The following is a 14436-nucleotide window of genomic DNA, read 5'->3' on the forward strand; positions in this document are numbered from 1 at the left end:
AACATACTTCTAAATAATCCATGGGTTAAAGATGGGAATCTAAAACACATTGAATTGGGTCTGGAGAGATGGCTCAGTGGTTAAGAACTTGTATTGCTCTTGGAGAAAGTTTGGTTCCCAGTGCCCACACCAGGCAGCTCACAACCTCTATGTTCTAGCGGATATAACACTTTCTCTTTTGTGGGTTCCACAGGTACCTGCACTCACGTGTGCACATACTTACACACAGACACACTTACATACACCAATGTCCCGTAAGATGAGGAACAAGGCAAGGATGTTATTCTCAATATAATTCTGGAAGTTCTACTTAAGAATTCTCATCTGGCAAGGGAGATGCCATAATCATAAAAACAGTTTTCCAGGGCAAGACTTAATCTGTTGACTCTAGAGCAGCGGTTCTCAACCTTCCTAATGCTGTGACCCTTTAAAACAGTTCCTCATGTTGTGGTGACCCCCAACCAGAAAATTATTTTGTTGCTACTTCATAGCTGTAATTTCGCTATTGTTGTGAATTATAATGTAAATATTTCTGGAGACAGAGGTTTGCCATGGGGGTCATGACCCACAGGTTGAGAACCCCTGCTCGAGATGCCCTGTCCCCTACAATTTCCCCAAATGTGGAAAACTTGACTGCATAATTTGTGATAGTGGGAGACTGCACTCATGCTCTCCTCTGAAATGAAAAAGAATAATTATAATCAATAGAGTATTCTCCAGTAGACCACTTGATGGTAAAGCCAGGGAAATAAGATGAAGAAGTTAAATGAAGCATGTGCAGATGTGAAGAAAAATTAAAACTGTCCTCTGTTTGCAGATGGTATGGTCTGCATGGTAAGTCCATAAAAGGAAGGATCTAGAAAAAAGGAAGATAGATAAAGTGTATATTGCCAAAATTAGAAACGTAAGCTCTGAGGAACACTCTGTTCGGAGGCTAGAAAGGAGGAAGTATTTGCTAAGTACATCTCTAATGTGGGATCCATTCTGTGAGACAGAACCTGAAGGGGTGGACGTGAAACAAACACTCCATGCTCAGGCAAGCAGCCCTACTCCACCCAGTGGGACAGACACACACAAACACACACACAGACACACAAACACACAGACACACACAGACACACACACATAAACACACACAGACACACAGACACACACAGACACACACACGCACACACACACCATAGGCTGCCTTTCTCCCTCCTTGCTTCTTGTTATGACGAGGCAGAGAATCCTGGTAAAGAAGGCATGGGGCAACAAAGCTGTTTACCTCAGGGCAGCCAGGAAGAAGGGAAGAAAAGAGAGGAGGAGGAGCATAGTGGAGCAGTGACGGGACACACAGTCAAGGGAATGTCCCCTAGTGACCTCTTTCCTCCGACTGGGTACCACTTACAGTCTATTCCACTGCGGACTGATGGGCATTGGTGCACAGCGTGAAAGAGGTAGAAGAGATCAGTGGCTGGCAGTGTTGGGCTGGCGGAGTGGCTGAGCCTCTAGGAGGTAGCAGGGGCAGATTTCCTGGCAAAGGAAAGCCCTGTGTATCATGAGTCTACACTGTTCGTGATATCGTCCTGATACCACATCACTGGTTTTGAAACCGTGGACAGTTGTGAAAGATGTCTCCACCAGCATAAACTGGGTGAAGGGTAGTTGAGTCCTCTCTGCTCTACATAGGGACTTCTGGAATCTCAAAGTATTTCACAGGGGGGAAAAAAAAGGTTTAAAATGAGAAGACTATAATGCCACTCCGTAATGTTTGCAAACTGGCAAAAACGAATCAATTCATGATGTTTGCAGTCAGGGTATTGAGTCTTCCTGGCAGGGCAGAGACGGGGGCGGGGCGGGGGTGGAGAAGGGGCAGGGATGACACAGTGGGAGCATCTTAGCTTTTGGGTGTGATGACAAAATACCCTAGAAAGACAACTTAGGGGAAAGGGGTTTTTGTCTGCTTATTTTTTGGTTTGTGCTTTTGTGAAATTCAGCCCATTGCCAGCTGACTCTGTTCCTTTTTGGGGTGTGGTGGGCAAAGCACCATGCCAGAGAAGGCCCAGGGACACAACGCTGTTCACCCTGGGGCAGCCCAGGAGAAGAGAGGAAGAAAGGCATGGGAAAGGGCACGGGGAGCAGTGACCAGATCCACCCATCAAGCGTGTGTCTTCCAGTGACCTCTCTTCTCCAGGGGACCACCTATTCAGGGACCAGTCGATTCCACTCTGAACTGAACAGGATATTAACCTCCTGAGGAAGTCAGAGCCCTCAGGATCTAGTCACCTCTGAACACCACCACCAGCCTGGAATCAAGCCTTCCCTCAGCACAGGACCCGTGGGGACATTCTCTAAACTATAACAAGGGGCTTCTGAGCTACATTTCGTTCCTCTGCCTGGGGGCCCATCCCCATGGGAGTTGGTGGCAGTTCATGAAACGGAATGATTTTTTTTTCTTTTCCCTGTAGGCATATCACACCTGGTAAAAAGCTATAAAGCATGAAAACCTAAGTTTAGATCCTCAACACCTGTGTAAAAGTGAGGTGTGGGTACATAGGCCTGAAGCCACAGTGCCAGGGGAGGGGATGGAGACAGGTGGATCCTGGGGACCTACTGGCCAGCTCGCCTGTCAGAAATGTGAGCTCTGTGTTCAGTGAGAGACCTTGTCTCCAAAGGTAGGTTGGAGAGCAGTAGAGGAAGACAAGTCCGTCTTCAGCCTCCATCCGAGCACGCACGAGCAAGATCCTCCAAACACATTTGTGTGTTCACACACAAGTAATTAGCTGAAAAGCACACTCTGTTTTGTGCGGCTTCCCTATGAATGTGTGTGGATAAACATGCCCTAGAAGGCCATGTGGGAGCTTTCCTTTACACAGGGAGATGCGGGCATAGAAGGAAGCTGGCCTTTTATTTTATATTGAATTAAAGACTTCAGAGCCACCAGGCTGTCTCCAGCCAGAGAGGCAGCTCCTGCCTTCCCTGCCTTCTGGGTCCCTCTTGTCTGTGGCCGGCTGTGACATCATCCATCACCTTGTGAGAATGGGGCTTTTAAGCCTGTGATGGACAGGAGTCTAGACAGCTCTTAGTCCTGTTAGTCAGTTAATCAATCACTTGTGGCTTTTTTCTCCATAATGCAAGTGCCTTCCAGGAATGGCTGGGCATCCGGACCCCACGTGGCCAGAGTGGTGGTGGGTTTTTTTGTTTTCTAGTTGCATTTAAGCAAGTAAGTCCAGTCCTCTCGCTTGCTTGTCAGACATACCATCTCTAGTCCATTCACACCATTTACAGAACTCAGCCATTCCTCCGAGAGTCCCACACTACCCAGGAGGTCTTGAGCGAAGCGAAAGGAACATGGGTTTCAGCGCCACACAGACTGCAGTTCAGATCCAGGGTAGCTCTGCTGATGACGCAGCCCCCATCTGAGGGTTCCATGTTCACATTCCTGTCATGGAAATACAGATTCCTTGCATGGCCACACTGAGGACGCATGTGACTGTGCAAATGAAGTACTCGGTGCGGCACTCACTCTCAGACAGAGCTTGGTGAACATCCGTCCCTTTCTCCAGAGCTCCACCTACCCATCCCTTCCTGCCCATCTTGCTCTGACATACTTTCTGGAGGTGTTTGGTTTCTGAACGGTTGGTTATTTGACGCCCATCCCTACTGTGAACTCACCTGGAAATTCATGAAGGCCAGCAGTCCTGCCTGACGTCCTCTGTGGTCAGCCCCGCCCCTTACGCACACGAGACTTCCATAAACATGCGCAGAAGCACGGACTGGCTGGTCCTCGGTTGAGTTTTCTCTTTGCCTCGTTCAACATGCTAATGCTGGAGATCCTGGGAAGCAGCCATGTTGTAGGAAGGACCAAGATGTCGGTAGTGTATTCCCACACTGTGCCCGTCCTTTGGGCGGACCTAGGTCTGTGAGTTACTACTCTGCCTACCTTACAGAGCTTTAAATGCCAGTGTCTGGAATGAGGTTGGAACTCAGGCAGGGGCCAGTGTCCACTCTGTCAGTTTCTTCCTCTGCACTCAGATCAAGAATCCTGCTGTTGTTTCTTTGTCCCTGGATCCTGGTGTGTGGAGCCCCATTATCAGTCACATTCCATTTATTAGTGACTTGTAGGGCGGTTCTATTGATGTGATGAAACCCCATCACCATGGAAACTCTTAGAAAAGAAAGCCTTTAATTGGGGCTGGCTTACAGTTTCAGAGGTTTAGTTCATTGTCGTCATGGTGGGGAGCATGGTGGCGTGCAGGCAGACATGGTGCTGGAGAAGGAGCTGAGAGGTCTACATCCAGATCTGCAGGCAACAGGAAGAGAGTGAGACACTGGAACTGACTTGGGCTTTTGAAACCCCCAGTGACACACTTCCTCCACCAAAGCCACACCTACTCCAACAAGGCCACACCTCCTAATCCCTGTCAAGTAGCCCCACAACCAAACCACCACAGGCGGTCCTCAGGGAGCTTGGTGCCTTGCCCCTCTCTAAGGTTCACAAACTGTCCTGTGGCAGTTGAGCACTGGCTCTTGGCTCCAACAGTGTCCATCTTCATGAGGCAAGGCTGACAGCCCTGTTGTACTCTGAAGGTAGAATTCACAGATAGGGGCAGGGTTTCTTTTTAAAAAAAACCATGTATTTCTTGACAATTTCATACATATATAATATGTTAAGGCCCTTTTTACCCCCCATTACCTTTTCCTATCCCCCTCCTACTTCCACTGAACCTCTTCTTCCCAACAAGCCACACTCCTAGTTTTATGCCTTTTTTTTTTTAACCACCCACTGGGTTTAATGGCTTGCCTGAGCATGAGTGTGGGGTTATGTTCTGGCTCATGGGTACCTTACCAATGGTCGTATCAAAGTAGAAAAATTATCCCTCCTCCCCCAGCAACTTTTAACTTCCAGTAACTCCTCAGGAAGGGTGGGGTGCATCCTGAGACCATAATGGAATCTAGATGGGCCCCATCTTCTGTAGGTCATACACAGGTGACCACAGCTTGGTTGGTTCATGAGTTCATGGTTGTGTCATGCCCAGAAGAAGTGTGTCACGGCACTCCCTCCCATTCTCTGGTTCTTATAGTCTTTCTGCCTTCTCTCCATGGCATTTCCAGAGCCTCAGAGAAGGTGGTCTACATGTCTCACTTAGGGCTAAGCACTCAACACTCATTTATTCTCAGCACTTGGGAAGTTGGATTTTCTTTTTATTTTTTGGACATGTTCTTTTTTTTCCATGATGCTCATTATGTTATTTATTTGTATTTATTTATGTGCATTGGTGTTTTGCCTGCATGTATTCTTGTGTGAGAGTGTCAGATCCCCTGGAACTGGATTTACAGACAGTTGTGAGCTGCCCTGTGAATGCTGGGAATTGAACCTGGTACCTTTGGAAGAGCAGTTAGTGCTCTTAACTGCTGAGCCGTCTCTCCAGCCCCAGAAAGTTGGATTTTCTAAACTGTGTTAGGGAAGTAAACAGAAACCAGAAATGTCAATAAAGTCTTATTGAACTTGAATGGACATTCTCCAATTTCCAGTGGTCTGGCTTGACTTTTGAATTTTTCTAATGGTGGAGAAATAACATGCATTCAGGAACAGTCACACTGGATTTTGAATTTTTTCCTGGGACGGGGGTGTGTGCGATTCACTCTGTGACACAGAGCAACCATGTCAACCACAAGTCCAGGTACAGTGTGGCTAAGCTGTGGTGTCCCGGATTAGGTAGACTCGGTGCATTGCACATGGAATTTTCAACCTCTGGGTTTATACCCGAGTCTAAGTTGGAAAACCTTACTATGTGTATTAAAATCATTGTTTCCGCATGTGATAACACAGAACTCCTGGTGTGCTGGTTTCTGTATGTGTGCTAAGTTTGTGAAGTTGAATATGGCTGCCCACGCTCCCACAGCCACGGCCCAAGCATGGCGCCGCAGCACAGGGTGGGTGTTGTCCTCCTGGGCAGCTGAGCCGCAGTCTTGCCAGGCTCTGGGAAACATTGGAAGGGATGGCGTTGGCCTCACTGACCCCTGTCCCGTTTTGAGCAGGGTCAGTTACTGAGCATCTCGGCAGCCCACGGAGATCTGGAGACCGTCCGGTTCCTGCTCACGGAGAAGCGCGTGGAGTTGCCAGTGGAGCCCACTGATGACAACCCAGCTGTGGTGGCTGCACATTTTGGACACACCGAAGTTGTACATGAATTGTTGGAGTCCTTGTCAGGTAAAGTGCTGTCAGCGTGTGAGCTCCGTCACTGCTGCCCTTTCTTAGCTTTGCCTTTTCTGGAACACATTGGGAACCACATCCTTAGGCCATCTTCTCAGATCAGTTTCTCTCACCTAGCAATATGCGTTGAAAGTTCTGCAGTGTCTTTTCATCACTCAGTAACTTACTGTTTTTATAGCTAAACAACACTCCATTGAATGGCCATACCGTGGTATGATGCATTTGTAATTTGCCTCTGGTGAACTCAAGGTGTTCTAGTCTCCTATAACTTCCTTGTCGCTTTGGCTCAGCAGTCTGTGATAATGTAGAGAAGGGCTGGGTGTGACTGGGGGGGGGGGGGGGCGGTAGGAACACTCTCCACTTGGCAGAAGCATAGCTTTCAGTCAGAACTAGAATGACTGTGTTTTATTCATGGCCAATGAGACGATGAGTGCGGGGAGCAACCAGTACCATCCAGGGGCACTTAGCCTCTGCCCTCTCACCCCTCCAGGTCCATGTAGCCCCCAGCGGCTGCTGAACTGGATGCTGGCCCTGGCTTGCCAGCGAGGGCACTTGGAGGTTGTGAAGCTGCTGGTCCTGACACATGGGGCTGACCCCGAGAACTATGCCGTCAGGAAGAATGAGTTCCCGGTCATTGTGCGTCTGCCCCTCTATGCGGCCATCAAGTCAGGTGGGTCCCACACACTCAACCCTGCCCTGCAAAGTGTCCCACTTTCCAGTGTGGGACTCCGGCTCTCCCCCCACCCCACCCCACCCCCTGCCACTCACTCTCCAGTGGCCTGTGAAAGGACTTCTGCAGCTCCTTCCTGTGTGTGTGTGTGTGTGTGTGTGTGTGTGTGTGTGTGTGTGTGTGTGTGTGTGTGTGTGTGTTGCATATTGTGCAGCTGTGTATGCACACTTGTGTGTGGAGGGCCAGAAGACAACCTCAGCTGTTGTTCCTTGGGATAGAGAGACAGGGCATCACACTTTTGCCTAGAGTGTCCCTGTTCATCTCAGTTGGCTGGCTATCCATCCCCATGGATCCCCCTCTCCCTCTCCCTCTCCCTGTTTCTGGGATTACACTTGTACTCCATCATGGGCAGTATCTTTTTCATGTGGATTCTGGAGACGAAACTTGGGCCCTTAGCAAGCACTTTGCTAACTTAGCCATCCCCTAGCCCCGTTCTCAGTTTCTTTGTCAAAACAGCTGGTCCTCCCTTCTAGGTCCCCCACTGGGTGGCAGGGACCCACCATGGCAAGTGGGACCTCATGTGCAGCACTCAAAGAGCCAAGTCCCATAAACTCTTACTGCCAAGAACTTGGTGCATCTGGGAGAGTAACCGGGAGCCTGCTCTCCCAGCACCAAGGCCCCGCCAAATAGAGATGACCACTGGGACATCATCTGAACACCCTGAGCTCTCTCTATGCTTTGTCCCATCAGGGAATGAAGACATTGCTCTATTCCTGCTTCGCCACGGAGCCTATTTCTGCTCCTACATCCTATTGGACAGTCCTGACCCGAGCAAGCATCTACTCAGGAAGTATTTCATCGAAGCCAGTGCCTTGCCCAGCAGCTATCCTGGGAAAACAGTGAGTAACATGGCCTGCGAGCTGGGTCTGGGACACAGCTTTGGACAGGACTTTCTCCAGGCTTTCTTTACCATCTTTCTGAACTGGTTAAGTAGGTAATTTTTTAAAAAAAAAATATTCCCTTAAACTTAATAAGATTTTAAACTATGCAAGTAAGGTGTGTTTGTAACTAGTGAAAACTCCGGGGTGATGTAATGAAATGTATGAGTCGTCTCCTCTTCTAATAAGTAGTCCACCAACCTAGGAAGGATCCCTCATACACTTCCATAAGAAAAGCTGTGAGCCAAGACCATGATGGTGCAGGGAGCTGGGCATGGTGATGTAGGGAGATGGGCATGATGATGTAGGGAGCTGGGCATTGTGATGTAGGGAGCTGGGCATTGTGATGTAGGGATTTGGGCATGATGATGCAGGGATTTGGGCATGCTTATGTAGGGATTTGGGCATGGTGATGTAGGGAGCTGGGCATGGTGATGTAGGGAGCTGGGCATGCTGATGTAGGGAGCTGGGCATGGTGATGTAGGGATCTGGGCATGGTGATGAAGGGATTTGGGCATGGTGATGTAGGGAACTGGGCATGCTGATGTAGGGATCTGGGCATGGTGATGTAGGGATCTGGGCATGGTGATGAAGGGATTTGGGCATGGTGATGTAGGGAACTGGGCATGGTGATGTAGGGAGCTGGGCATGGTGATGTAGGGATCTAGGCATGGTGGCACAGGAGCTGGGCATGGTGGCACAGGCCTCTGATCCCAACAACTGGGGAGCAGAGGGACAGGAAGATCAGGAATCCAAGGTCGTCCTTAACTACATAGAGTAGCCTGGGTGCATGGGACCCTGACGAAAATCAAGCAAACAAACAAGAAAAAAATCATGCCGTTTATGTTACCAGCAAGTTGGCTTTTACAAACATCATCAACATCTCCTTAGCTCATTCTTCAAAATGTACACTTTAGGGCAAGTGGTCTCAGCCCTTCTCTTGTGGATATGCACTTGGGTGTGCTCGGGGTTCTGGGGTTTGCCTCTTCTTAGGCAGCCTCATTCGGTAGGCTGTGTCTGCTTACATAGGTATGAGCTCCTGAAGTGGGTGCTTTGAAGTCCCAGCCGCCCACAGCATCTGAGCCTCTGCGCCCCACACCTTGGCCAGCACTAGATATCCTACCCAGGACCTTCTCATTCTCCCCCGCCTGTCCAGGGAACACAGCTAGCAAGTGTTTTCATTTCCATGTTTTATTAATAATACTATTAAATTTTCTCACACGTTCATAAACTCTTTACATCCTTGCAATAATGAGCTGCCTGTTGATGTTTACTGATTGCTTTTCTGAAGTGTTAGCTTTTCATTTTCACGTTGGAAATCTCTTGTATGTCAGATATTTGGATTCTTTGTAGGTCCTGTGTGTCGCCAGACTTTTCCCCGATCCGTTGTTTTCTTTTTGCCTGTTTTGCTGGTGCTGACACAGATGTGAGAACATATAGCCACAGAAGTTCATGTCCTTTATTGGTTCTATGGAGTCCAGGGTGTATAAAGGGGGCATTGCCAGTCAGGGTTTATAGAAATACTCTGCTAGAGACTCGGACGGTATTTTTATCCATTTAGTTTTGGTTTTTCTGCTATTCATCTCTGTGTGTTATGTGGGGGGGTGCAGCTCTCATACCTCTAGGTGGATAGCTACTTAATCCAGCAGTTTCCAGGAGAAGGCTGCTAGATGTGGTGGTGAGCTTGTCGACAATCCCAACTTGGGTGGGAACATCTTCAGTTTGGGGCTAGTCTGGGTTCCCTAGCAAGGCCCTGGCTCAAATATAAACCAAAGTAAACTAATAAAAATGGAGCTTCCTTTCTCCTCTGGGTTAAAATGTCATGGTTGGTGCTTTCATACAGATATTGGTATGTGTTTGAGGCTTCTGAGTACTGACTGGTACGGAGGGACCAGCCCTCCCTGGTAAAGCCTTGCTGTTTGAATACAGGTGCCTCGTTTCATCCTTACAATCTTTACAATCAATATAAGCTTCCTGCTCTTTTGTTTTTCCCAAAGTTAGTTATACACATTCTACTCTGTGCCATTTCCATGGGCACCCATTTTCATCATATCAAACAAACGCTTTAGTTGTGTTCACACATCTGTCCTAGCAACAGAACCTGACACCTCCTTCAGTGGCCACACTGACCGCACGCATCCCCTTCACATCAGTCTGGGATGGGTTTCCCGAGACTTCTGCTTGGAGTTCTCTGATCAGCCTATTTATGTGTCTTAATGGACATTGTCTAGTTTCTCCCAAAAGGTCTCGATGGCTCTTGCTGATTTGTGACCTTTTTATTGCTTTGGCACTATTTGAATGGGATGTACATTTGCGTGGTTACCATCTCCTTTTCCAGCCTGGGTGGGGAAGAGAGTTTTTCTTTTGTGTCTTTGGACAATCTCCTTACCAGCTTCCCTCACTAATTATAAGTCCAACCTCCTTCAGACTGAGTAATTTATCAGCAGATTCAAAAGAAGTCATCTCTCCCTTTCCAGTGTATGTGTAACCTGTTTAGTCCAGGTCTGTACATCATTAGGAACAGTAAAAATTGAGCAGTCATAATGCAAGCATATACCTCTCCTATGCCCCTGGCATTAAGATCTTAGTGTCAGTGGTTTATGAGCCCTGACTTTGGGTTTCTTGACATAAGCCCTTGTTATATTTAGGTAGTTTTATTTATTTATTTATTTATTTATTTATTTATTTATTTATTTATTTATTTATTTATTTATTTATTATTTTGCTTAGTGTTGCATTAAAAAGTTGCTGAATTAGGTCAAATCATATTTGAAGCTATAGATTTTCTACATTAATTCATTGATTAAATAAGTGATGATGGTAATTGCTGACCCAACTTTGAACTCTTTTTTTTTTTTTTTTGATTTTTCGAGACAGGGTTTCTCTGTGTAGCTTTGCGCCTTTTCCTGGAACTCACTTGGTAGCCCAGGCTGGCCTCGAACTCACAGAGATCCGCCTGGCTCTGCCTCCCGAGTGCTGGGATTAAAGGCGTGCGCCACCACCGCCCGGCTAACTTTGAACTCTTACAGGAAATACTAATTGGTTTGTTTCCTGTGGCTGGATTTGAACTACTGACATGCTATACAATTTTACATCTATATCTGTAAATGAAGTTTTCAGTGTCTGTTGTTTTGTTGAGGTATGCTATGTAGCCATTCTTGCTTCTCACAAGTTTTAGGAATTTTTCATTGTTTCTCTGTAGATGTTTCATCAGAACCATTGTCAAAGTTTGGATAAAACGAGTCTTTGTTTTATTTTTGCTTCCTTTGAAGTCATCGGTCAGTTCATTTATATTCAGTTTAGATTAAGTTTTTGTGGATCAACACGCATTTCCTTCAGATTTTGGATGTGACATTTAGTGTTCACTTATGCTTTCTCAAGCATTCTTCTATATCTGTGTTTTATGATGTTAAGAAGTTCAACTTTTTCTCTTTTTCTCTTAAGCAAAAACACCTAGTGATTTCATTTTAGTGTCCTGCGTTTTAGTTGAATAAAACTAAATTTTATTCAACCCTAAACCAATGTTCACGCATCTCTCTTTTGAGTATTCTGTGGTTGATGATGAGGTTTTGACAAGGCTCAGGTCTATTTTGGGCTCCAGGGTTCATCACTCCAGCTTCTTGCAGCATCTTATCTGTACCAAAAAGAGAAAGCCATAAAAGTACTTGTCTCATAGGGATGCCTGGCAAGTAAATGCGGTTAACATTGGCAACATTCTAATAGCAAGGATTGGCCCAGAGCAATATATAGATTTTATATATAGACATTATAATAGACGTTACCTGTTAATTGTGGTGTGATCATCCCTCTGTATCCTTGAGAGTGAGTTTCAGGATTACAGAAGATGATACCAAAATCCACAGATGCTCAAGTCCCTCATAGGAAATGTCCTGGTATTTCTATATGATCGATCTCTACACTCCTTCCTGTACAGTTAAATCACATCCATGTGGCTTAGAACACCTAATACAAGGGAAAGGGAAGCCACTGGTCCTTACAATGTAGCATTTAGGGAGAGATGGCAAGAAAGAAAGCCCTTCACTTTTTAAAACTAATTTTGACATGGAATTAGGTGAATCCACATACAGAGCCCATGGATGAAAGGGCTGCCTATAATTCTTTTTCAAATGTCTTGAGTTGAATATTTAATTATTTATTTATTTATTTCTGTTTACCTTGCTGATCACATTACTCGAGTCCCTTCTACACTGCCTATTTGTTCTTTACCAGTAATGTGGATACAGAAACATGCCCTACTGTGCCAACATAAATATGCATGTGATTGTATGTCCATATGTATCTCCCGCTGCTACTGAGTTCCTATCTCATTCCTGTGTTCTACAAGGTTGCCTCACATATGTGTTTGATATCAAATAGCCATGTGCTGGCTAGAGCCGTCTGAGAGGAGAGAACCTCAATTGAGAAGATACCTCCATAAGCTGGGCTGTAAGCAGACTAGCCTGTAGAGCATTTTCTTAATTAGTGATTGATGCGGGAAGGCCCATCCCAATGTGGGTGGTGCTATCCCTGGGCTGGTGGTCCTGGGTTCTATAAGAAAGCATTCTGAGCAAGCCATGATGAGCAAGCCAGTAAGCAGCACTCTTCCATGGCCTCTGCATCAGCTCCTGCCTTGAGGTTCCTGCCCTGCTTGAATTCCTGTCCTGACTTCCTTTGATGATGAACTGTGATGTAGAAGCATAATCCAAATAAACTCTTCCATCCCCAACTTGCTTTGGTCATGATGTTCTATCACAGCAATAGTAACCCTAAATAGGACAGAAATTGGTACTAGGAGTAGGGTATTGTGACAGACCTGACCATGTTGTTTGGGAAGGATTGTGGAAGGACTTTGGAAGTCTGGGAGGAAACGCCACTGAATATTCAAAGCTTGGTGAGCTGTTCTGTTAGGGCTTGGAAGATAAGAACGCTGAAGAGAAATGCAGAGGATGGAAGACTGACTTGTAAAGTTCCAAGGGGAGGTTTGAGAGTCACTTGATTGTGAGTGTGTCCTGGTTCTTTTCTAATGAAGTAAGAAAGTATTTAACTTACTTTTTATTTTATAGGAGCCCACAGTTGTAGACTTTGGATTTTAAAAGAGACTTTGGATTTTTTTTTTTAAAGAGACTGAAATTTTAAGCATTTTAATTTTTAAAGAGTGTAGAGCTTTTAAAATTTGGAATGTTTATATTGTAATGTTAATACTAATGTGTGATTTGGGGGGGATGAACAAGAAGGAAAGGTTATAGTTTAACAGTGATATGTTTGTGTCAAGTTGACAAGGGGTTCAATTGTGCTGGCTAGTTTTATGTCAGTTTGACACAACCTATGATCATCTGAGAGGAGAGAACCTCAACTGAGAAGATGCCTCCATAAGCCTGGGCTGTAAGCAGACAAGCCTATTTTCTTGGGCATTTTCTTAATTAATGATTGATGAGGGAGGGCCCAATTCATTGTGGGCAGTACCATCCCTGGAATGGTGGTCTTGGTTCTATAAGAAAGCAGCTGAGCAAGCTATGATAAGCAAGCCAGTAAGCAGCACCACTCCATGACCTCTGCATCAGCTCCTGCCTCCATGTTTCTGCCCTGTTTGAGTTCCTGTCCTGAAGTGTAACCCAAATAAACCCTTTCCTTCCCAACTTGCTTTTGGTCATGGTGTTTTATCACTGCAATAGTAACCCTAACTAAGACAGCTCTCCTTAGTCCTATGGATGTCTCGGTCCTAGAAATGGAGTCTGAAGCCTCCTCACATGGCCACATCATACTCTTTCATTTTCACCAACCTTGAATAAATTTTCTCAGACTTCTTTCAGATTTATGTTTAACTGTGAGTGCCCCAAATGTTAGTTTTCTTGGTATAATGTTGAAGCAGAGAAAGCCAGAGATCTCTGAGCCCTTCTGCAAGATGTTTTCCACCTTATGTGCCAAGGCTAGCCATAGGCGTGGAAGTGATGAGCACATCTTGCCAATGAAAAGACAAAGAAAAGGCCACACGGCTTTTCCCTCTACTGAGCTCTTCTGCTCACATCAGAAGAGGAAATGAAATCATAGCACACACAGCCTGACTCATTCCAGCTCCCGGGCTTTCCCGGAGCAGGTATTATTTTTGTGACTCAAATGAATCTCAAAGGCAAATGCCCTGGAGTGGGTGCATTGGGTTCTGACCTGCAAGGGGACACTCCTTCTGTGCTGCCACCAAAGAGCAGAGAGGGATGATGGCCCAGGAGGTCCAGATAAGCTAGACACCTTTCCAAATATCCTGTGGGACTGAGCTGAGCTGCTGCTGGTGGTGGTGTTATCATCCTTCCAAATATTGAGCCCCAAATGCTGGCCATTAGAAGAGCACTTTGCCCACGTGATACATTGCCTGAAAACGCCTTGGCTGTGTTGCCATCCTGGAAGTGGCCCAGGAAGGACACTGGTGATAGAGCTTACCTTCAGTGACACTTTTAGGGTGTGCCATCTTGTTTTGTGTGGAGCCTGCTTCCCCCACTGGTTCATGTGATGGGGCTTTGTTTGGGGACACAGGGTTTCATTGTGTAGCCCAAGCTGGCCTTGAACTTGCAACTCTCCTACCTCAGTACCCTGAGTGCTGAGATTGCACAAGTGCACCTTAGTGGATATTTTTTTTT

The 14436-nt window shown here is 46.2% G+C and overlaps 1 protein-coding gene across 4 annotated transcripts in view; it reads left to right on the forward strand.

The window, feature by feature from the left end:
• Lrrk1 (leucine rich repeat kinase 1) overlaps positions 1-14436 on the forward strand; it is a 129946-nt gene that overhangs the window by 40861 nt on the left and 74649 nt on the right. For all 4 annotated transcript variants that reach the window (XM_052713390.1, XM_052713391.1, XM_052713389.1 and 1 more), the window contains exons 3-5: positions 6025-6196; positions 6690-6869; positions 7620-7768. In XM_052713390.1, coding sequence (XP_052569350.1) covers positions 6025-6196; positions 6690-6869; positions 7620-7768 — 501 coding nt within the window. The remainder of the gene's footprint in view (positions 1-6024; positions 6197-6689; positions 6870-7619; positions 7769-14436) is intronic.

This window comes from Peromyscus californicus, unplaced genomic scaffold, assembly GCF_007827085.1.
Source record: "Peromyscus californicus insignis strain IS unplaced genomic scaffold, ASM782708v3 Scaffold_4__1_contigs__length_199733344, whole genome shotgun sequence".
Taxonomy (NCBI): domain Eukaryota; kingdom Metazoa; phylum Chordata; class Mammalia; order Rodentia; family Cricetidae; genus Peromyscus; species Peromyscus californicus.